The 23,008-nt window shown below is 42.8% G+C and overlaps 1 protein-coding gene across 1 annotated transcript in view; it reads right to left on the bottom strand.

The window, feature by feature from the left end:
* The window catches only part of LOC146985535 (DENN domain-containing protein 2A), a 42,064-nt gene that overhangs the window by 2,398 nt on the left and 16,658 nt on the right, over positions 1-23,008 (bottom strand). The window contains exons 2-17 of the mRNA XM_085778558.1: positions 19,134-19,220; positions 13,817-14,860; positions 11,481-11,608; positions 9,909-10,021; positions 9,234-9,431; positions 8,854-8,947; positions 8,010-8,060; positions 7,556-7,743; positions 6,689-6,798; positions 5,906-5,975; positions 4,997-5,074; positions 3,843-3,983; positions 3,532-3,680; positions 1,720-1,897; positions 1,549-1,590; positions 1,271-1,376 (exon numbers count right to left, since the gene is read on the bottom strand). Coding sequence (XP_085634684.1) covers positions 1,271-1,376; positions 1,549-1,590; positions 1,720-1,897; positions 3,532-3,680; positions 3,843-3,983; positions 4,997-5,074; positions 5,906-5,975; positions 6,689-6,798; positions 7,556-7,743; positions 8,010-8,060; positions 8,854-8,947; positions 9,234-9,431; positions 9,909-10,021; positions 11,481-11,608; positions 13,817-14,860; positions 19,134-19,219 — 2,776 coding nt within the window. The 5' untranslated portion in view covers position 19,220. The remainder of the gene's footprint in view (positions 1-1,270; positions 1,377-1,548; positions 1,591-1,719; positions 1,898-3,531; positions 3,681-3,842; positions 3,984-4,996; positions 5,075-5,905; positions 5,976-6,688; positions 6,799-7,555; positions 7,744-8,009; positions 8,061-8,853; positions 8,948-9,233; positions 9,432-9,908; positions 10,022-11,480; positions 11,609-13,816; positions 14,861-19,133; positions 19,221-23,008) is intronic.

Here is a 23,008-nt window from a genome sequence, read left to right as displayed (position 1 = left end):
ATAAATTGTAGTGAGCTCTCTGGACTAAAACTTTCAGGTCTGTTGTCGCTGTTGCTACACCAAGCAGCAGCAACATGTTGCATTACAATGTGCCACTATATTGGTAGATGTCTGTATTGTTTTTGCTGCATTTCATGAAATGTGTTGCTGCTTTTTCATTGCTATTTATTAATGGTATGATGTCTGTATTTTTTTATGTATTTTCTCCTGTGAAGCACTTCACGAGTCTTCTCTGTGAGAAGTGCTTGTTATAGCCAAAAGGGGTTCGGCCTTGTGTCTGTGCAACAAAGTCTGGGGCATAACCGTGCTATATAAATAAAATTTTTTACATAACTTTTGGAGTTTGACATTTGGAACAACTGTAAATCACAGATACATCAATCCGCCATGACATTTTTAGCTGCGACTGATTGGTCTTTATTTGTATCATTAGTAATTTGAATTGAAACGTAATTCATATTGTTTTCTAAAAAATAGGTCAGGTCGGGGCGGAGTTTAGCTCAGTTGGTAGAGCACCCGCCCCATGTGTTGAGGCTATAGTCCTCGCTGCAGGCGGCCCCGGTTCGAGTCCCGCGTCGGACGGCCCTATCCTGCATGTCATTCCCCCCATCTCTGCCTCCCATTTCCTGTCACACTCTCAACTGTCCTATCGAATAAAGGCATGAAAAGCCAAAAAATATACTTTAAAAAAAAAAAAATAGGTCAGGTCAGTCAGAACATGGAAACCAGTCACCTGTTTGGTGTAGATTTCTGTCTTGTTTTACATCACTCTTTTATTTCCCCTTCAATACATGCATGCTACAGTATAGATCATTGTTATTGATGGTTCTTAATGGATTTTGAAAAACATAGCCAGTGATCCAGAATAATAAAATTGCTTTAGAGAGCCAAGATTTCCTCTGGAGCACAAGATTATGAAGCTGCTCCATGAAGTCATCATCACAGATGTCTCAAATGTATGTTTATTGGATGAAGCTGGCAGCAACAGAAGGGATCTGCTCATGGTGGAAAGTTGGAACAATTTCACAAACTACAAGTTCAGTTTGGCAATACCCTCGACACCTAATGATCAAGGTATATGAACCAACAGTAAAAGATGTGTAATGATACAGTTGGTCAGTGAAGGTGTCTGCTCTGAACAAACTGTTTCCATTCCTTACTCTTGCTTGTTTTACAGCACTATCTTTGTTGTATTTGGTGTTTCAATAAAAACATAAATATACAGTATACATGCAGCTACATAAAAGCAGTAATAGAAGTGCTGAGTCACCATTTGGCAGATCTCCTTTCTCACAGGCCAGCTCCCTCCTCTTGTCCAGGACATGCTCGAGAGCCGCCTGCAGCTTGTGAGGAAGAATGGAGTCCTCATCATCCAGCTGTGGAGGCAAAAACACAGATGTAAACACAGTCAACACTCTGTAGTGAATTAACATTTTGTATTGACATAACATCTGGTCGAGCCACTGCAAATGGAGTTACAGTGTGAGCCAATGTGCGTGATGATGACAGACTGTCACTGCTGTCTGTGTGTGTTTCTGTGGTTTCTACCTGTCGTAGGAAGCGGCTGTTGCCGAGGTCGACCACCAGGACCTGGGGGAAGAGCAAAGGGAGTGTGATGTCATTTCCCGGAGCTATTGTTCAGCAGAGGAAATGTTGAGAGTCAAGGACACCACACCGCACTGAGCAGTATATTACAAACAACAATAAAGATGTTCCTACCTCTTCGATGGGCAGCTCTTTGAGTCGAGGCAGAGAGCTGGAGAGGAGGCCCACTATGAAGGGTGTCGGGGTGCAGACGATATCCAACATGGAGGGTGGCAGCACGGGGATGTACGTATGCTGCCAGGTGAAGGGGTAGAGAAGAGCCACGACTGCATGGCAACACTGAGACAACGTGCTGCAGAGAGAGAGAGAGACAGGAGGGTGATGCTCGCATAACAAAACCACTCAAAGGTATTATTTTTTATAAAACAACAACTTGTTAGAAAAGCAAATAAAAAATAACAGCAGCCTCTGTATTTGTATGGATCTGATAATTTTGAGAAAAATAAAGAAACTATTTTGATATTAGCAAGGCGACCAAGATCTTGGTAGGAATGATTTATTCAGAACACTGAGCACAGACTTTAGGCAGAAAAGAGAGCGGAGAGGAAAAAAATCAGCCTAATCCTGAATAACAATATGTTTTGTTGCTCTAACAGTTCACAGTCACAGCACTGACGTTGTGCGTGTTGTGTTCAAGTTACATTTCTCTCATGCACTGATCATAATAATGATGTTAAGTCAATATAATCTATGAAAGCTTGTTGGATATAATAAATTATAATATTAAAAAATTTAAAAATTTAAAAAATTTTAAATTAAATTGTTATTTTGTTGTTATGTCTTGGTCGTGATTTGATGGACATGGACAAGATATTGTTGGAAAAAAGAAGCTAAATCATACATACATAAGAACATTTTGAAAATACAGCACAAAAAACTTAATGAAAAAACAAATAAAACAAACTTCCTAACATCTATTTATTGGAAGTGTTGTGTTTGTAATTGAGTCTGATCTTACAGTAAAGTAAAGTAAAGTATGCCTTTATTTACCACAAGATGGTGCTAAAATACTCTCCTTAAAAGCAGCCTCTCCTGCCGCCCTGCTCTTCATCTGGAACATAATGTTGAAAGTTCATTTCTGTTGCTCCAGCAAACTCAGTGTTACCCTGAGAGGAACGCTCAAAAGCTTCTTTTAGGGTGTGACGTAACACTTATAAAAACTTATACAGCGTCCGCCCCACACAGTTAAGATAATCTGTCCCGCGTGTGCATCTGCTCACAGTTAATTCATTAAAAAACTGATTGACAGGGCCAAGTTTCCACTCCACGGTGCAGAACCTGCAGTGACTTGTGATCTGCTTATGAGCTCTGCTGAGAAATTAATGTTTCTCCAAAATCGGGCCCAAAACAGAAGGTGCCGGTAAAAACCTTGAAGCAGTACAGTATGTATATTGTGTTCATCCTGCCTGAAGCCCCTGTGTGTTTTTGAACTACATCAAGTTACAATGACTGTTTCCGCTGAGCCCACAAGTTGAACCAGGTGTTAAGTAAAAAAAAAAAAAAACCCTCTTGACCCTGACCGCAGTGATAACAGCTTTAGAGTTAAAGGCTTTGAGCGAATTGCGTGGGTGTGATGACGTCACTGTGCACACGTGTTCGCTCTAAAAGCTTCACTCCTTCTATCTGGCATCCATGACAGTTTTTCCAAAGACGAAGTGATTGTTCCCCAGGCGACTGTATAACACAACAGCATTCCTTCCTCTCACACTTGGTCAGGATCTTCTTTTCCTCAGACCCCTTGTCAAGTTGAAGTCTGCCTGTCATGTCCTTCAAACTCTTCCCTCTAGGTCTTTTCAGCATCATTAACTGTCCTTTACTGATTGGATAGTGATGGATCAGTTAAATCAATGAATTAAAATACTGCGGACTCCCTATCGGATTGTTGAAAGTGGCCGCCACTGCTAAGAGTGAGCTGCTGAGGCCAACCTGAGTTTGTCAGCAGTGAAGATGACCCTGCGCTCCAGCAGCAGAGAGGCAAACACTCGCAGAAGAAGACGCAGACTCAAGGAGGAGAAGAGACATTCAAAGTCCACATGTTCCAGACGGGAATCTGACGGCCGACACAACTCTATCACCTGCAGGAGAGACAGAGACGGAGAAACCATTATGATGTATATACCACAAACATGCAGAGAAAGATGCTGATCGGTTTGTTTATATAACTTTTAGTAGGATTTATTATTTATGTGGAGTTGGTGTCTAAGCTGTTTTCCACAGTGACACCAGCATCACTTTACCTCTGTCCCAGAGCCAGGTAGGAAGTTTTTGACAGTGATGGTTCTTCCTGGAGCGGGGAAGGGAGCTTCCATGATGCCTCTCATAAAGGGCTGCACCAGAGCAGGGGAGATAGCCCTCCTCTTCTCCACCTCATCCAGGATCTGGGGAAAAGCAAAGACGGAGGCTCAGTAACTTGAATGCTGGCAAGAACAGAAATATATGTGAGAGATTTAATGGAATTAAAATAAATCTGTTTTAGGGTTTGGGCATAATATCTGATATTATTAGAATTTGTCTTTTTTTCCCCCTTGGTAGCTAATCCTGTCGTATATCTGAGTGCGTTAGGTCATTGTGGCTGATGTTTTATGACTTTCATTGGATTTTATAGTATTGCAGCAATGGATAGGGGTGCAGTTGTGTGAGTTTTTTCCACGATTGTTGGTGTGGTCGTGGTTGAGTTGCGTCGTACTGATCAGTGGGCCACAATAAATAGCAAAATCTGTCATCCAGCAGTGTACTGAGACAGGTGTTGATTTGGAAACTGAGATCTCTGCCTTCCAGTTTTCTTTCTCTTTGTGCTCCCAACAGCATTGTAGCATGAAGCGCCTTAACCTGTCAGGTGCTTTAGTTGCTTGATCAGGCCAAAGAATCCAATTATTACATTCCTATTCATATTCAGGTGCCATCATACACACAGGGCCACAACACGATAAGATCACTACAACAAACAGCCAACAACCTGAATCCATCATATCCCCCCACCCCCTACATACTGTATGTGCTGTACACATCTGTATTGTATTAAACTTGATTTGCTCAACACATTCAGAATACCATCAAATGCACAGTCAGGTATCTTCTACTCTATAACAGCAGATAGAATGATTTTACACTCATATTCCCACGTCTGTATCCTCACAAACCTAACATTAGTAATGGCATAAAAACACTGCACAAACATTTTGGTGTACACATTAACACACACATATAAATTTGAGGCTCATTACAGGGGAAACCTTTTCCACTGGCGTAACCACATCAGCTGCAGTTCACATGTGTCTCTGTAGTGCAGCCAGCAGGTGGGTGGAGCTCTGCGGGCACCAAGGGTGGTACTCCTCCTGGAACTTTTTTTAATGGGGTGGGGTTGAATCTGAAGTGTAGTCAGTGCATGTACCTTGGAGAAGAGGTCGAAGCAGCCCAGACGGCTGACGATGCAGTAGACCTCAGGGAGCCTTCGGCCTTTACCACTGGGCTGTGAAAGAGACAGACAAGACGGGTTCAAAACACCGGAGTGACACAAGACTGCTCATCCACATACAACAACAGGATTAGACTAGCGGAGCAAACCAATGGCTTTGTTCCACAGTTATTTTAAAGGTACATTCACAAACAAACCTCAATCATTTCATCATCAAATTAAGTTGATTGTTAAAGGGATAGTTCAACATTTTGGCAAATAGGCCCATTGCCATAATCCATATAGTCATAGCAGTAGGTTCATTACTTTTAATTGTTGGTGCAAGCTATTTTTAGAACGGCGGAGCAGAGCCGCAAGCTGCTCAGAGCTACGCTACGGAGGCTCATGGCATTTCTTGGTTTCCCTCATCAAACTCATCAAATACACAATCCAAGGAGTTGTTTTCTAGGTAAATTCATGCAAAACCGCTGATGCGCATTCCTGTCAGGAGCAGTTTTTCAGCAAGCAGTCTCTGCATTTGCCTCGAAAACAACTCTGTCTCGTAACGTTCCGTTATTATCTCATAGCGTGGTGAATGTGCAGGTCACAACTTGTCCACCAGAGCATTTTGGAGTTATTGGATTGTGTATTTGATGAGTTTGATGAGGAAAACCAAGAAATCCCATGAGTCTCTGTAGCGTAGCTCTGAGCAGCTTGCGGCTCTGCTCCGCCATTCTAAAAACAGTTTGCACCGACAATTAAAGGTAACAAACCTACTGCTATGACTATAGCGATTATGGAAATGGGCCAATTTGCCAAAATGTTGAACTATCCCTTTAAGCTTATTTCTAATCATATTAAAATGAGATGAGGAGAAGCTAGAGGTATTTTTTAAGTATACAGTACCAGTAATCGCCGACAGTAGCCAAACCGCCTGCTTCCATCCTCACCGGTCAGGACGAATGAGAACGTCTCACTGAAGATATGAAATGAGAGAGAAAAGAGAATAATTCAGACATGCTGGAAACTATTTAGAGCTGTAAAATCACACAGAGAGGACTGTTGTGGAAACAGAGAATCCCATTCTGGACTGAACGCCTGCAAACAAAAGCCTGGCTTTGTACTTGACAGGAAGGACCCTCAGGACACTTCTAGTCTGCAAATACCAACATAAAGCTTCCTCGGCTCTACCTGACAGGTATTCATTGACCAGTGACGACCCTCCTGACAGGCGAGAGTGTCGGCCAGCTCAGTGACTCAGACTGCAGGTGTGTATTTAGTGGCCTCTCAACCATCGAACTTTTGCCTCCAGGTAATTATTAGCCATCACTGTCAAGACGCACATTCTCTCTTCTCGGAACAATGCAGATGCTCAGGGGCCAGGAGGTATTGGGTCATAGGGCCAATTATAAACAGCTTAGAAAAAAACCCTTTGTAATAGCAAACCAGGTGGAAGGTGCTAAATCCAACCTCTTCCCTCTAATCATTTGTCACTGTCGGTGCTTTATCGTTACACAATGGAGAGATGTCTTCACAAACGGCAAGGTCATTTCCATTCTTGGCTTTCATCGTCTCCACTAACAAGTGCTTATTAGCGAGGAGAACAGCTGAGCTATTACTACTCTGACCAGAAACGCCTGTTTATTTTCACTTCACGCTTTTAAGTGCAGCCGTCAGACTCTGACTCACCTGGGGAAGTTGTCGACGGGTGCCCAGTCTTTGGCGTCAGGGAAACAGAACTGAGGGATGACCTTCAGCTGGTCCTCGGTCTCCCGCATGAACTTAAAGCTCCTCTCCAGCTGGATCATAAAAACAAGATCACATGAAAATGAATACATTCAACAATGCATGATGGTGTAGTTTACACACAGCTTTGCTATTGAGATTAAAGGGGATGTGGGGAAAATTGAAAACATATCTACAGAGTACACTGAGGGTCATAAAGGAAGAGAAATATTAAATAACAAAAAGAGGCACTAATTATCATCTCAATTATCTTCATTGAGCAGCTGAAACTGCAGTGTACTGCAGTATATTTTGCATACATGAGGTGTGAGGGTCTTGAGGGAGCTTTGCTTTTACTCATCATGAGATACTTCTTGTGTGACACCTTGGTAAAAAAGACAAACCTTTTTATAGGCATCAATTAGGACTAAAGCAGCTGATATTAATTTGCACTGATAGGATGATTGTCTAAATACTGATAGATTCCAGCTGGTTTCTTGTCTTTCCACTCCTTTCTGCACCTCCTCCTTTTCTTCACGTGTTTGAAACGTATTCCCTCTGTCATTTTACTACAGTGCACAGAACTTCATTTATGGACATAGATGTAATTGTAATTACTTGTTGGTTGGTTGTTACAGACACGTGGTGAAACATTTTATGTCAATAGCCTGTTTAGAAATATTTTTACTGAATTTTTTTTTTATGCATTCAATACTTATTTTCCCCACTGTATAGTGTTATTCTTGTAAGAAAGCAGACATCAAATTAATGTTAAATATAACATTTCTAATGATTTAGCTTCAGTTACTGTACACTCTTCTCCTCTTTTACCTTGAGAGGGAACTGCTGTGTGACCTCTGGCAGGTAAGGAACTCCAGCCTTGGTCTTGTGAAGTGCAACAACGATGAAATACTCAAAGAGTTTCCTCTCCTGCAGCTCCATCAGATCTCTCTCCAAAGTTCGGTACCGCCCCGTCTGCCTCAGCATGGACTGAACCGACACCAGCCGCTGGCTGTGAGCTGAGGAAGGGAGACGCACGTTTCAGAGAGATACATTCATCTGTGCATGTGTGCACGTATGGCCAATGTGTGGCCAGTGTCAGGCAATAATATGTGCTTCCATTTTTGTATGTTTTTTTCTTTCCACTGTATAACTAATAATAATTAGTTAACTAATAATAATTAGTTATACAGTGGAAAGAAAAAAAACTGATAAAAATCAATTCACACTGAAAAGTAATGAAATATCACTAACAGAGTAGCATGTGTTTATTTTCTCTTCTCACCTTTTAGTTTCTCCTCTGTGTCACTTTCCGACTCACTGTTTTCATCTGTCACTACATTAAAGAGGGTGAAAAAGAAAATCAATGTGAGGAGACTGCAAATAACAATCACAGGAAACTCAAGGCTCATGGAATTTGCTCTCATTGCTTTCATTCCTGCCACATACAACACCACCCAGTCCTCTGATACACGGGTCAGTCTCTACTGACCCAAAAATGTAGCCTTGCCCATAAAAATAAGTGAATACATATGATGAGGTGTTCACTGCTTTTCTGGAGACAGACCTGTGAAATCTTTCTGGTCAAGCTGGGAGCTGTTTGGAAAGGTAACATGATGAAAAGTCCACAGAGTAGAGCACTGAAAGTATTGATTACTAACTGTAATATGTAAGATGAACAAATGTGACAGTTATCTATCTGGACTTGAATAAACTAACAGAGAGTAACAATTACAGAATCCCTGTGCAGCAGCACATGAGAGAAATTTGGAAATGTTATAAAAACATGGCAAACTGCATTTAGAAAGCCTTTAAAAGAATTCTTGGATCCACCCCAGGATCTGCACCTGGATCTGTTTTTGCACCAGAAACTAATCACCCGCTCTCTTGGCCCATGATCCAACTTTTCACCAAATTGCACTGAAATCAGTTAACAAGTGTTTGAGATATCCTGCACATAAAGAAACACAAACAAAAACACAAGCATGTGGACATGTTTTTTTTTTTTTTTACAAGTTTAAAAAGTATGTGTATTTTTGCCATTAAACTGAGTTGATGGGAAGAGGGTGGAGGGTAAAAAACAGGAAATTGTCTTTTTTTGTGGTGTGCAGTCATATCTGAAGGCTCACCTCTCCCTGAGCTGGACTCGGTCGACTGAGACACCCTCTTCATGCGTTTCTTCCCTCTTCGCGCCTCAAAGATGCCATTGATTTTCAGCACCATCTGGAGGAGGTAAAAGGGAAATAAATGTCCATCTTTAACTCCTTAAGCAAGTCAACAAACATCTGCCAGGCCGCTACCAAGATCATTTCAGTACAGCTTCTGGGAGGCCTTCCTCTAGACACACTTCTCACAGGAAATATCTGTCAGAAAGTTCTTCTCTGCCTTACTCATCCCCAGACGGAAGCATGAGTGGACCAGCTCTGAAGCTCCCTGAGCAGTACAACTAGACCATAAATAACATATGCAGGAGAAGGGGCTTGGTGTGGTGCCTCTCAGACTCCCATACCTTCGGGATTTTCCTCCGTCTGCGATTGTACGGGTCTCCTGAGAGGCAGGGGGTGTCATCAGGGCTGCTGGGTGTGGACGGCGGGCTGATACGAGACGGCGAGGAGACGCCGGTGTCCCTGCTGGTCTTGCGTAGTTCGAGGAGCTTAAAACTTCGCCGTTCTGAGTTTTGTCTGAAGAAGCCGGACTTGGAGGAGAGCTGGTGGGGGAAAGATGGGGCAAACAGAGCACAGGCACATTAGGGGATAGTTTTATTGTAGAAGCAGGAGGCTTTTTACCTTAATTAAACAGCTTCAGAGTAATTGTGATGGTTAAATAAATGACTCTAAATGGCTCTCTGTCTTCCACATAGCGTCTCTTGACAAAAAAAACAACCATGCAAGGTCAGAGCCTCCGACTCTGCGTCCACCTAGCTCTGATCTCAGCAGCACAGCGACACAAATGCGCCCCGTAACCCACAATCTCTTGTTTATGACAGATTAGACTACACAAATATACACATTGTAACGCATATATGATAAATACCCTTATCCACTGCTCCATAGATTGCTTTCTCGCCGGATTTATTGAAAACAAATGCACATGACCAGGAGGAGGGTTAGCAGAACAGAGGAAAAGGGACCAGAATTGAATAGCTCCCTTTAAATCTGCTTTATTTTCAAAGTGAATCATGTACCTTAGTTGGTGTGTCAGGAGCTGGAGACGAGGAGGCAGGTGAAACACATTTGCTTCCCAAACAACTTCTCTCCAGCTCTATATCTTCATATGGGTTCTCCTTGGATGGAGGATCTTCAGAGGAAAAAAGAAACAATAAATCAGTGTCACCTGGATTACACAACAGCCTCATACAAGCTTTCAAAAGAGCAGATAAAGTATTCTTTCCATATCAGTCATGTTTGTTTTGCCAGACGATTCCTACTCCAGATGTGTGGAGAGCTACCAGAGGCAGCCGGCCTGCTTACCCAGCTCATATTTTACTGTGATAAGATGCTTGCGCAGCTAAAGCTAAATGTAACTCTATAGCCGCTCGCCCTCCCCTGCAGATAAGAAGCAAAGTGGTTTCATTTTCCAAAAAAACCTGTGCCTCCTTTTCTCTCTTTGTCTCTGTCTGTCTGCATCTCTCCTCTGCTACATCAATCCTTCCACCAGATGTGACCTGCAGGAGTAGGAGGATAAAAAGGGACGTTCAGTTCCCCGCTCCTTCTCCCTCTGAGGAAAACAAGGGATCAGTGCACTGTTTTTCACATTGTTGGCTGATGAGAACCTCACACTAAGCTCAACATGTGTGTTTGTGTGTGCAGTCATCAAGATGTGCATCTGAATACATGTCCTCTAGCTTTCCTGTGGATCAGTAAACACTATCAGGGATGTAACTAGTGTGTTGTTAAAACCTGGTTTGTATGTGTGGTTAATGACCATCTATTACCTTCATCTCTGCTTCCCTGAGCCACAGCTACACTACAGTGGAGGAGGATAGATCTTAGTTACTTTACCTGTGAGAGACTGTTCAGTGTCTGGTGGACAGTCTCATGGTTTCCTCCTTTTCATACAGTAGTGATGTTTTTGAAAACACTCAAAGGATCCAAAATAAGCTGTGGCATCACTCTGACATGATTAAATTTAATTTAATTGTTGCCAGCCAGCAGCATTCATACAGCAGCTTCAGCAACGAAAACTAAAGACACACTGAAGCTATTGCCGGTAATACGCCGTGGCTCTGAGCCATCCACATGCCCCCTGCTGCATTGACAATTTCAGTAGCCAGCTTCAGCTACGTTACAGTGCGACCTCACACAACGCCACTATTGTACGTTATGAAATTAAACAGGCTCTAGGTGGGGTTGGCATAACCCGCCAGACAATAAAGGTAGGAGCGTAGGTCAGGTTTCTACACATCATTTTTAATAAAAGTGGAGCAGCGTCGCTTCTAAATTAAAACCGGATCAGAGGAAGCAGAGCAGAGTAAAGACAGCTTGGCCTCCTCATCACCTCTGTTACTGAACTCCATGACACGAACACGCTGGTATGAGAAATGAAACTTTCAGGGGTCATGCGCTGTATTACAGGCATGAAAAATGGGACAACATACACTTGCCCTGCAGTGTATTTTTTCAGTCTTATATTAAAAATAAATACAAGTCGTGCAAAGTTGACAACAAAACACTATGAAATCACCTGTTAGAAAACCAATTCCTCCTATGTGCTGAATCATTCGGCTCGATTAAGGAAAAATAACGTGCATGTTTACCTATTATGTCCTCGTAGACATTCTCCTCTGATAAAGTGCGTGTTAGGCCCAGTCTGGACTGAGCGTACCAGTCCACCCTGCAGCTCTCTGTAGACGACTGGAGCAGATCCTCAAATTCATACGACTTCCTGATGGACAGAGTAGCATAACATTTTTTAGGGGAGTTGCACGCCAAATACAAAAGAATAGGAAGGAAGGATTTCTGACTGATATCCCGTAGTGAACGTGTGTTCATGTTGATGATTTTTAAAAACCATCCCGTTGTGTGCCAAGCTGGGATGTTACCATTTTTTTTAGTTGCCACATCTGAGTGAGTACATCTGTGTCTCATCACTGCTGCAGATTAAAGCCCAGTAGAATAAAGTGTACAGAAGGATCTATGATCGCATGCATCCCCATATGCCCACACATTGCATGCACACGAATACAATTAAACTAAGATGCTGCTTTATTAGAAGCAGCTTGCTACAGCTAATGTGATGCAATGCAACAAGCCTTTTCGATAAACCCTATGTTTGTGGAGCTTATGTTTTCTTCTCTGTGGTGTTGCTCTGTTTGATCGAATTACTTTGAGAAATGTTGTCCTTTCTCTGATTTGACACAGCATAATATAACATAAGAGTGCGATACAAACACAGACTTCACATTTTTCCTTTATGCTACTACATCTTATCTACATTACTTTTAATAAGGTCTGCCGTTTGTCTCATTTTGACAATTTCTCTTTTGCTTTAACTTTTTTTTTGACAAGCGCTATGGCCATTGTTGCATTTACAAAACAAGAGGTTATAATAAATTGCACGAGCAGCGATACAGCTGATTAGCATGCTAACTTCAGTACAAGGAAACACATGATACAGTAGAGACAAGATAAGTGTTAAGACTGGTGTTGAACATCACCAATGGAGACAGCTCTTGATGGGCAAAAGAATGAACTTTGATGATGGACTATATCACAATTTTTCTTCTACAATGGTAAGTAAGAGCTTCTGATGCTAATGCTAGTTAGCAGGAGCACACTTTTCCAATGAAGTGCATATACATTTCCATTTCCCTTTGTCTGTGCTTCATTAAGTCAATTTTTGTGCATGATGAATCATATATAAAACAAGGTTAACCAAAATAAATGACCTTCAACATCTCTATGACAGGGCTGACATAGAATCTGAACAATGCAGTTGTTATTGCAGAGGTGCTGTGTGGCATTGAACATAACTCAGCCTACCTAATAATTAGGCAACTCTGTGTATTTGCTCATACACAGGCCCCTGCACAGAATTGCCCGTTGCAATGGACACTCACAGACAGACAGCCTGACCAAACAAAGGGCTTGACACAGCACACTTGAGCAGAGTGAGGCCTCCACATATGGTATGGAATGTAACAGATCCAAGCCAAGCTCCAAACAAGAATTCAGACCACTGGAAAAAGCGAACAATAGATGTAGTCCAATACTGCAGAGTTCACATTTTTTGGTTTCCATACAGAGTCCTGTTCGTTTGATTGAAACCATCTGAATTTGTGTGCTACTTTAAGCAGTTTTTGCGAATTCCAACATGTTAATCACTCATGACAGGATAACGATTTCAGATACTGGAATCACACTTTATATGTTAATAGTGCAATCATTTTTACATTTAGATAATGCAAACCTCTGCGAAATGAAAACGCACACTCTGCATGTTGTTCTCCCCTTCCAGTAAAGTTATAAAAGAAGGAATGAGTTGTGTTGATGTGTGCATTCCTTGGATCCAACCAATGAGCTCATTCTGTGAGATATTTAGAAACAGGGGTGATGTCATTGGTGGTTTTGATTTACAGCAGATGTAGGAGACGTTGTTCACCTCAGTGTTTGGTGGGTGATGGAGGGGGAAGGGTTTAGTCGATACACAGGGCCATCCCTTGTTTACTATGACTTCATGAGAAGATTGTGTAAACAGTTTACTTCTGTAAATGTAACTTTGGAGTCTTGGTGGTGACAGTGAAGTTGTTTAGGTCTAGGCTGGGTTTCTGCTGCAGAATGGATGTTTAAAGCTAATCATGGTTGCCCATATTATTGTCCTTACTTTTCAGGGTATCACTTTATAATAATATTTATTAAGCATTAGTTAAGCTTTAAATACTGCATTCATCAGTTATAACACATGCATACTGATTAGTATGTAGTTTATAAACACAGTCAATGTTTTACTCACCATTGATAAGCACTAACTGTATTTATAAACTACATACTAATGAGTATGCATGCATTATAAATGAATTCAGTATTTATTAATGCTTAACTAATGCTTAATAGTGTGTTCTTATTATAAAGTGTTACCTTTTCAGTGTCCTACCTGTTACTGCTGTCCCGGGGTCTGTCAGCCCAGGGCCTCCTACAAACTCCAGGTGGTGGACATGTTGGTAAAGGTGGGGGGGGAATGGAAGGCAAAGGGGGCAAGTTCCTCTTCCCCTTCCCGAAGCCGGCCCCTGAAGCCGGGGTAGCAGGCGGTGTGTGGTGCTGGAAGGTTCTCTGAGGTTTAGGTAGAGGGTTTATAGATGGAGCACCTGGCTCACTGTATACGTTCTCTGGATCCCCCTCCCTCCTTCTCCGTGACCCACCAGGCCGAGTGACGTCAAAAGTCCCAAAAATGGGCTCGCCCGCCCTCTTTTCTGTTTCTTCCACCTCCTCCTTTGAAGGAGGACAGAAATAATTCCCTGGAAATGCCAGTGAAGGTCTGTCAGGAACTTCCTTTGTTGCCTTCTCCAGTTTCTTAACGTGAGTTAAAACAGTTTTCTTGTCGAGGGGTTGCTCTGCTGGCTTAGAGGCCCGAAACCCCCTCTCTAGTATCACTTCTCTGTCTTTGTTTGTTGGGCCTTCTGGAGATTTAGGCCTCGAATCGCCCATCTTCCCAACATTCTCCTTCCCTGAGTCTTGTCTGTCCCAGCTGACAAACCGCTTGCAGTCTGTCTTTTGGACCTCTGAAACTTTAGGTTCCTTTTTCCTCACTGTCTCAGCTTCTTTTTGTGTCGTACTCAGTGGACATGTCCCTGTAGAGGTTAGTGGGGCAGGTTCCTTTTTGCCCTCCCATTGTGAGATCTTATCACGGATGCTGGCGCTCTTGACTCCTGCTGGGCTCTTGTTGTGGTTCAGTTTGCCACACAGTCCGTTCTCCATGCTGGGGGTCCGTGGGTCGGTGGTGGTGGTGGCTCTCCTGTGAGCCAACATGCTGTCAGGAGGACCTGGGCTGTCGCTTAGGCCCAGTAGGGGTGAGAGGGGACGCTTGGAAGACACAGCAGTGTCCCTCCCGTCTCTGTTCCCTGGTGACCCACACACCTCTTGGGGCTGGGGTACCACAGATGACGGCGCTTCCCCAACCTTCAAGCCACAGCACTGGAGCCTAGAAAACAAACACACACAGAACAGTTAAAGGTTATAGCTACAACCTTTTCATCCAAACGATTAATCTTTCAAAAATCACACATCCATAGAAAGTCTAGAGGGGTGCAGAACAAAAGTATTAATTTTACAGATTTACAGAGTGTATGAATAATTGTTTCATACATTTTGACGGGTCCAAAATATATAAATATTTACATCTGGTTACGTTGGCAACGTCGGCATTAAATTATCTCTGTGCCAACGGCATTAGTACGTTGATGTCACGTGAGGCGGAGCACAGGGGGGGGTCAGATCCTGATAGCTCTGTCAAAGACGGTTTATAAACATTTATTGAATATCTTTGGCTCTGTGGAGAAAATTGCATTGTGCTAATGCTAATGCTAACTAACAGTCAGACGGTACTGTGACATTTCCAGTGCAGGCGTGATGCTGTGGGTTTGTCGGGTTTGTCTGCAGGTGAGTTATTCAGATGTGTTTCCAGTCCGCTGTCAACACCGGAGCTGCTGCTCGTTAAATACGGTTAGCATTAGCTTAGCTTTAGCTACTAGCCGCTCCCTATGGTGTAGACCTGGGAACCAGTACAACTGAAGGTTGGAGCGAGAGCGCCCGAGTCTGGTCGGGAGGAATTAAACTTATAGCTAACACCTTTAACATACAAATTGAACAATGTGTCATGTTGATCTACTTATTTAAAACAACAACATATTCTGTAACCTACAGTAAAGATTTATAGAATAAATAAACAAATTCATTATTTTTTAATCATGTATCTTATACTCAAATGGATCCCATCCACAGGGATTTATTTGCTGGCTAATGTCAGTTAAAGAAAAAACATACAGACAAGAGTATAAGCATTAGTGTTGCTTTTCACCACTGGAGAGATCTCAAATTTGATGCTGTACTGGCAACATTTCTTCTAAACTGGTCAGTAAAAAGTTACACTAGTAAAAACTAGAGATAAAACTGTAGGTACTGAGCAAACAAAAAGATTCCTAAGAAGCAGAATACACGTCAGACCCATATGACTATGCATGAAGTAATACAAGCAATAAAACTTGAACAATTCAAAAATGTACTTGGTGCTTGAACCGTATTGGTTGTCTTTCATTTAAATGTTCAAAAGACGAATAATAAACAAGGAGGGATACTATATAAACCGAAATTTCAGAAAAACGGAAATACATTTTCTCTGCTAAGAAAACAACATCTTATGAACACATAAGATACCACAACTTTCTTGAACTGTCCATTTTGCAGTGGTTGGTGAGGGGGTGAGGTCTATTTCACAGTTAACAAGCTGAGAGGCCACCTCTGAGACAGAAGATGGACACAGCCTGTAAAAACCATAGAACCAGACAGAACATGCAGTGCTTTCTCTTGGTTTCGGGGACAGTATTAACCACTGGGCCACTGCTCATGTGTATTTAATTTGTTCCAGATAAACAGAGGGAGAGCATACATTTCCCTATTGCCAACTCTTAACAATTTATAGTGCAATTATTTTCATAGAAATGTCAGTCGCTGCCTTTAGTGAACATAGCAAAGCATCAATTCTCTCCGTGCGCTCTTAAAATTGGCCACACAATGTGAGCTCTTACAATCACGTCCAAATAGATCTTTGTTTATGGGGTAAACAAGAATTCTTGTTAAAAGAGTTCAGACGTCTGCTTGGTGCCTCTGTTTTAGCTGCGAGTCACTCCTGGAAGATTACTGGGTCATGACTGTTTGAACTCTGGGTTTGGGGGTCAAAGTTTACAAGCTATGCATACAGCTATTTCTGGAGACAAACGTATGAGGGGAGAGGCCAAAGTGTAGACGTGCATCTTTTCTTTTTCTAGTGCCGACTTGCAAAGACTCTTGTTTTGGCCCAAGCCTATTCTTGTGTTTCCAACAAACAGAGGAAATGTGGCCTTGCTTGGGGGTGACTTCTGATGACATCGTTGGATGTGAAAACCAACAGTCATGCAATCTTGAGGAAATCTCAGGGGGAAATTACTAATTCAAGTTTCCTCGGAGACCCTTAAAGACAAGGAAAAAAATGCAATGTTGTAACTATGGCCAATGAGGAAACCAAATTGTTCTCTTCCAAATGACTTGGGGTTTTATTAGTTTAGCCCCTCGCCACCTCCCCCCATTTCATTCTCCCTCCGTGTCTCTTGTTGGAAACAGCATTTTTATTAAGCATGAAGCAACAGAGGGGAAAAAACTAGGTCAAATAGAGAAGCCAAGCAAAGGAGAGCAGGAATGGGCTGTAAGGGTGGGGGGGTGGCAAGTAAAGTAGAAACAGAAAAAGTGGAGCAGATAGGAGGAAATCAATACCCCCTCCCACCCCCACTGAGGCCGTGATGGAGAGAGACAGAGGGTGATTAAGGAGCTGATACTTATAAAGTACACACTATGGAAAGCCTGTCTATCATCTGTGGCCATGGATGGGTGGAGGATGGGGATGAGGGTCATCGAGGGCGGAAGGAGGGAAGAAGGTACAAGGGCACCAAAGCGGCTCTGACCAGCTGAGCTAACACAGGAGCAGTGGACGAGGGGAAGGGTTTGAAATGGGAAAGACTTCTTTTAATGATATTCTTTTGACAGTCACTCAAGAGAGATGGATTGAACTTCTGTACGACGGTAACAACGTGACAGACCCTGGAAACAACAGACAGTTAAATCTTCCCCTAGACAATCCCTCATCTGCACAAACCAAAATCCCTTCATTATAATCTAAATGGCACTAATGAATATTCCAAGGATGACAGAAGGGACCACAGAGAGTGGCCACAGAAGCATTAGACAGTGGCAGCAGGGGGGCAGTAACAGTATCCAGATGCCAGATGGCCAACTCTGCCCTGCTCTGCTCTCTAGCCCTAGCTATTGTTATACTGCTGACCCTGATGGAAACGGGCGTCTACAATTTGCTTAGGAGCAATACAGAGCTTGATGATTATGGGAAAAGTGCAGCTCAGGCCTAAGCACCACGAAAAGTTAAAGAGGAACTACTGTATGCTGGATTTGTAGCTTAACTATGCTTCATTTTTACCTTAATTAAACAGCTTAGTAATTTTGATGGTTTAATAAATGGCATCACTTGTTATGAGGGAGAATGAACGCTCTCTGCTTGCCACATGTGTGTCACTTATTGCGTCCCTTGGCTGAAAAACAACTGTGCTGCCGCCCCGGTGTCCCAGCTCTCGTCTCTCCAGCACCGCAACACAAACGCCCCGTAACCTGTAATCTCTTGTTTATGACAGATAAGACTACACAAATATACACATTGTAACATCATCTATGATATATAACGTATCTATTGCTCTATTGCCGGCTTCATTGTAAACACATGCACATGGCCGAGAGGAGGGTTAGCATAACAGCGGAAAATTGACCAGACTTACTTAGTTCACCTTTAAAGTAACAGTGAGCTGCTGCTGACTTGCTGCTTTTATTGCTTTTATCATGTCGAGGTATTTTCACTTTCATGTCTAACCAGATGTGTTTTTGGTCAGCTTGTTAGATCCAGCATGACACTACCCATGAGCCTTGTTGACTGTTATTACAAAGAAGACAGAAAGCAGAACCACAGAATCATCCATCATCCAAACATTTGGAAGCAAGATGTTGCTTCATAAATGCTCAATTCATCCACGATCAGCAAAAGTTGGCTTCAACTGCTCTCTGCCAGCACATGCAACCGAGTGTTGAACATTTTAATTGGATCTTTTTTACTACAATAATCTTTTGGGACTAGTTGACGTCTCTTCTAAAGTTATTATAGACATAGTGACTTGAATAAACCAATTTCAAGTTATTTATAATCAGAACTGCTACAAAGTGTTTAATCTGTTTAAATAGGGAGACAAATGTCTACTAGGACTCTCACTTTATTACTGGCATTTGTAACTGTAGTTTACATACTGTAGTGCACAATTGTTAACAGAACAACCAAAGAGGAACTCTTCCAGTAAACAGCAACAAAGCTTAAGCAAAATAGCACCACAGTTACAGCATGTGAAAAAATTATTTTTGAGCACCACTTTCACAAGCGGTATCAGTGGCCTGAAGGAGGTGCCTTGATCATGGGCTTATCAGCATAATGAAGGACCACAGTTCATTTAGTCATTGCAGATTGACTGATTGGTCTGAAAATGCTCCACATTAAATGGTTTCTACAAGTACCTCGCTGAAGAGGACAGCAGGATGTTTGACACAGATGAGCTGGACCTGAGTCATGACACACTGAAGACATTAAATTAATAACTGGCTTCTGAGTCACCTACCCGTTGACCGATTGGTAGATACAGTTGTCAGTGTTTGTACAGAGCAGCAGGGCCCTCCCACCGGTCATGGTGCTAGCAGCTGGCATCCTGCATAGACATACAAAGAAAGAGACACAGTCAGCGATGGGAATATGTTGTGTATAATGATGTGAAGGCAAACCAAACTCAGAAGTTGTGAAGTTGTAAAGAAAGGTATTTATTATAAGACTAGATGCTTCAGTGTATGTTTTTTTTTCACTATATAGAGACATATAGACTGACAAATGCTGCTGCCCCAGGACTCCCTTAGGAAAACTTCAAACTAGTGTGTGAATGTGAACTACCAAATAGCAAAAACCTCTTTGTGGTTTGCAAAACTAGTGTCTGACCTGAGCAGCAGAGCGTCAGAGCATCAGACCTCACGGGTTGAATGGCACTTCACCAAAACGCCGGTTTCCTTTTGGATTAGTAATTGGAGGATTCAGTTGAAAACAAGGCTTAAACCATGGCTAGCCAACAGGCATAAACACACATTCAGTTCCAGCATGTGGCATTATGGAAAATACTGAAAACTCCACATTGTAATATAATTAAGCTCCATTAGGAAAACATCAGTGGCAGCTGGGAGCCAGAGGAGGGCAGTCAGTTAAACTCTTTCAGGTTATCACTCAGCATCTCATCTTTTTGCACTTGTTCTAACAGATTTCTGGAGGAATTTCAAGACAAGCACTGCTCACACATTTTGTTTTTGCACTTGGGAGCCTCTCTGCAAAAATCTTTTTTCAATTCCAGAAAATAACTTCCTTAACGTGTTGTGTGCTTTCCAGCGCTACACGTTTCCCCCCCTCTGTTCTTTATTTCAGACGAGCCGTGCCAAGGAGAGTGTGAGAGGACACGCTCGGCCAGTTTGTAAATTATCACATGGCCCATTTGTCAGAGTATAATGAAACCAGATCCACTCGGAGCGTAGCAAGACCATCCGTATATGTAACATCAAATTAGAGCCGGTGGTGTGCTCTGCTCAAGCCTCGGTCTATAAACACTGGTGGTGGTGGTGGGGGACGCTGGCTGGCACGGAGCATAGGGGGCTTGGCACAGACGTGGCTAACATAAGAGAGGAGGACAGGTCAGGGCTAACGCCTGTTGGCAGGTATTCACACATTTGTTCTTAAGTAAATTCACAGAGACACCGATACATGCTTTGCCACCCGGCTGCACACACACATGCAAAACCTCATATGAAAACACACCCACATCAGACCTGCACACCCAGCCAAAGAGTCGGCACTCCACACCGACATATGGACGTGTGCGTATGAGTGACTTCTACCAGATGTGCTGGGATACATTAGGGTACTAGTCGGCCGTTAAATATTTCCTGAGCACTATGCACCCTGAACCCCCCCTCTATCCCTCTGCCTATAAACCTGTATTAGCTAACACTGACACTTTTTCTCCCCTGACCCCCGACTATGTAGGGAATGTGAGTCCAATTCAGCCGAATTCCACAAATTGTTGTCCCAACTGGCAGTGAGGCAAGAAAGAGAAAAAGCCACAATTTCATTAGATTATGTAAAAAAAAAATTCAGCCAAATAGCTGAACTCTTCCCTGAGCTAACAACATAATTGGCCCTCTGAGTCCTGTGTTGTGGAATGAAACTGGGCTTGTTCATTTTTCTCTTCCAGAATAAAAGAATGAAACGACACGACGGAAAAGCCGAAGTCTCATCTGACAAGAGGAACTAAAAGAATAATATGTCATCTTTTAGCTTCTAGTTTTGCTCACAGCTCAACTTACAGCCCATTTCTGCTTTGTCTTTACCCCCCCTCCCCTCAATCAGTCCAAGGCCTAGCCCCCCAGAGAGAGGAGAAAAAAGAGGAGGAGGAAGGTTTGCGTCAGCCATCCACTAGCTTGTAGCCTCAAATTATTTTCAGCTGTGAGCCAAGCAGAGGTCACATGTTTGAGGGGAAACATCAACTGATTTTTTTCCTTCCTTTCCCTCTTGATTTTTTTTTCTCCTCACGAAAAAACCAAAACAGAAATCCTGCAAGGACAGAGGTTTGGGGGGGGGGGCGGTGGAGGGGTTAGCGGGCAGGACTGTAAAGAATGTATAGAACCTCCTTGGTTTACAGTTTAATTTTTTTTCTCTGGGTTGGTACAGTAAGGGTGTTGCATATCACATGGGGGGGGGTTGGAGATATGAACGGAGGGAGCAAATGGAAGAGGAGAGGGGGGCTGGGGAGACAGGGGTTGTCAAAACTAAAGAGGAAAGTGGATATTGCAAAGAATAATATAAGTGTACTGTTGCACTGTGAAAACAGTGCAGGCTTTTAGGCTGTCCTACTTCATTGTTGGAAGCCCCAAGGCCAAAACAGAAAGTGCTGCTCAGCGGAGATTCTGGTAATGCCTTAAAAGGTAATTTGGTATTTTCACACTATTCTAATTTAGTGGGCTTGAATACACATGACTCATACATGCAAGACGGGCCTTCCCAGCAAGCGCCTGAACCGGACGAGCAGTAGCGTCCTCACATCACATAAAAGCAGTAAATCTGACAGCGTTGCCGAGTTTACAGCGTTCAGTTAGAGCAGAAACTCTTTTCAGCAGCAGCCAAAGGCCTTTGTCCACTACAGCTATTGGCAACCATTGTTAACACCTAACCCCCGGAGCAAGATGGCCACCATAACAATGCAGAGGCTGAGGGAAGCCATCTGCTGAGGCCAATAAAAACATCACAGTGACCCAAAAGACCTCCACCTGCTCCGCCCCCTTCAGCCTCTGCCCCGTGAGGTGTGACAGGCAGCGCACGCCGCAGCAGAGGAAGTGGTGTTGTTGATCAACAGCTCTGTGGATGAGGAGATGGCAGCAGAACATGTTGTGCACGGATACGACTTGTGGTGATTCTGTCTGACATTAATCAGATATTAAAGGAGACATATTATGCCCCCTTTCAACAAATTAAAATAGTTCCCAGGTGTCTTAAAGACATGCCTGTGACATGCTTTTGTCAAAATACCCCAAGGATCAAACATCACAGCTCTTTCTCTCAAAACGGCCCTGTTCAGAACGGCTGGTTTCAGTGTCTGTCCCTTTAAATGCAAATGAACCAGTGCTTGCCCCGTCCCTTCTACCGGTCCCAGGTAAGGGTGGGATTATGCAAATTTGAATCCAAGTTACATCACTGGAAGACAACTGAGGGAACAGCTCATAAAACCACAAGGATTTCAATCCAGGGAGCCTGCACATTACAGATTTATTTGTCAATTCTCACATTTTGGGGGACAAACACCCAAAGACATTTCCATAATCTGTCCCCTTTAACATAATCTAATTCTAAGAAAAATCTCTGCTATTGTCAGTTTTATCTTATTTACCTAATAATCTTCAGATAAAAACTATTACACATGTATATCTCATAAAGGATAACCTCCAGTTTTGCGCCTCAGATGAAAATGGATTGATGCAGGGTGAAGAGCAAACAATCCTGAATGCCTCGGGGCCTTGACCAGATAGAGATACTAGCAGCAGTCTGGGTCACAGGCAGGGCATCAGGGCCAAGCATCGGTTGCATAACCAACCCTGCAGGAGATTTCTATCAGCGGATGGACACTGGGTATCTGGCAATGGACAGATTCTTGTAAACATGCGCTCGCATACTATGCGGACTATGGGATGTTATTGTTTGCAGTCTTAATGGCTGAAACATTGGTGTTGCGCTTCAGCGATAGCTAGGATCGCAGTTATTCTGTCGCACCAATTATTCTAAAAATGTAAACTACAGATGAAAGTGGAGAGCAAGTCACTGAGTATCACTGTACATGTGAGTAAATCTTATCAACAGAAGAGTAGAGATGCAGCCATCCCCATGGAACAAAACAAAGATGTTAATTAGAAA

This window comes from Trachurus japonicus, chromosome 6 (genome assembly GCF_045865225.1).
Source record: "Trachurus japonicus isolate A0001 chromosome 6, Traja_1.0".
NCBI lineage: Eukaryota > Metazoa > Chordata > Actinopteri > Carangiformes > Carangidae > Trachurus > Trachurus japonicus.
This window is presented reverse-complemented; position numbering and strand designations above follow the sequence as displayed.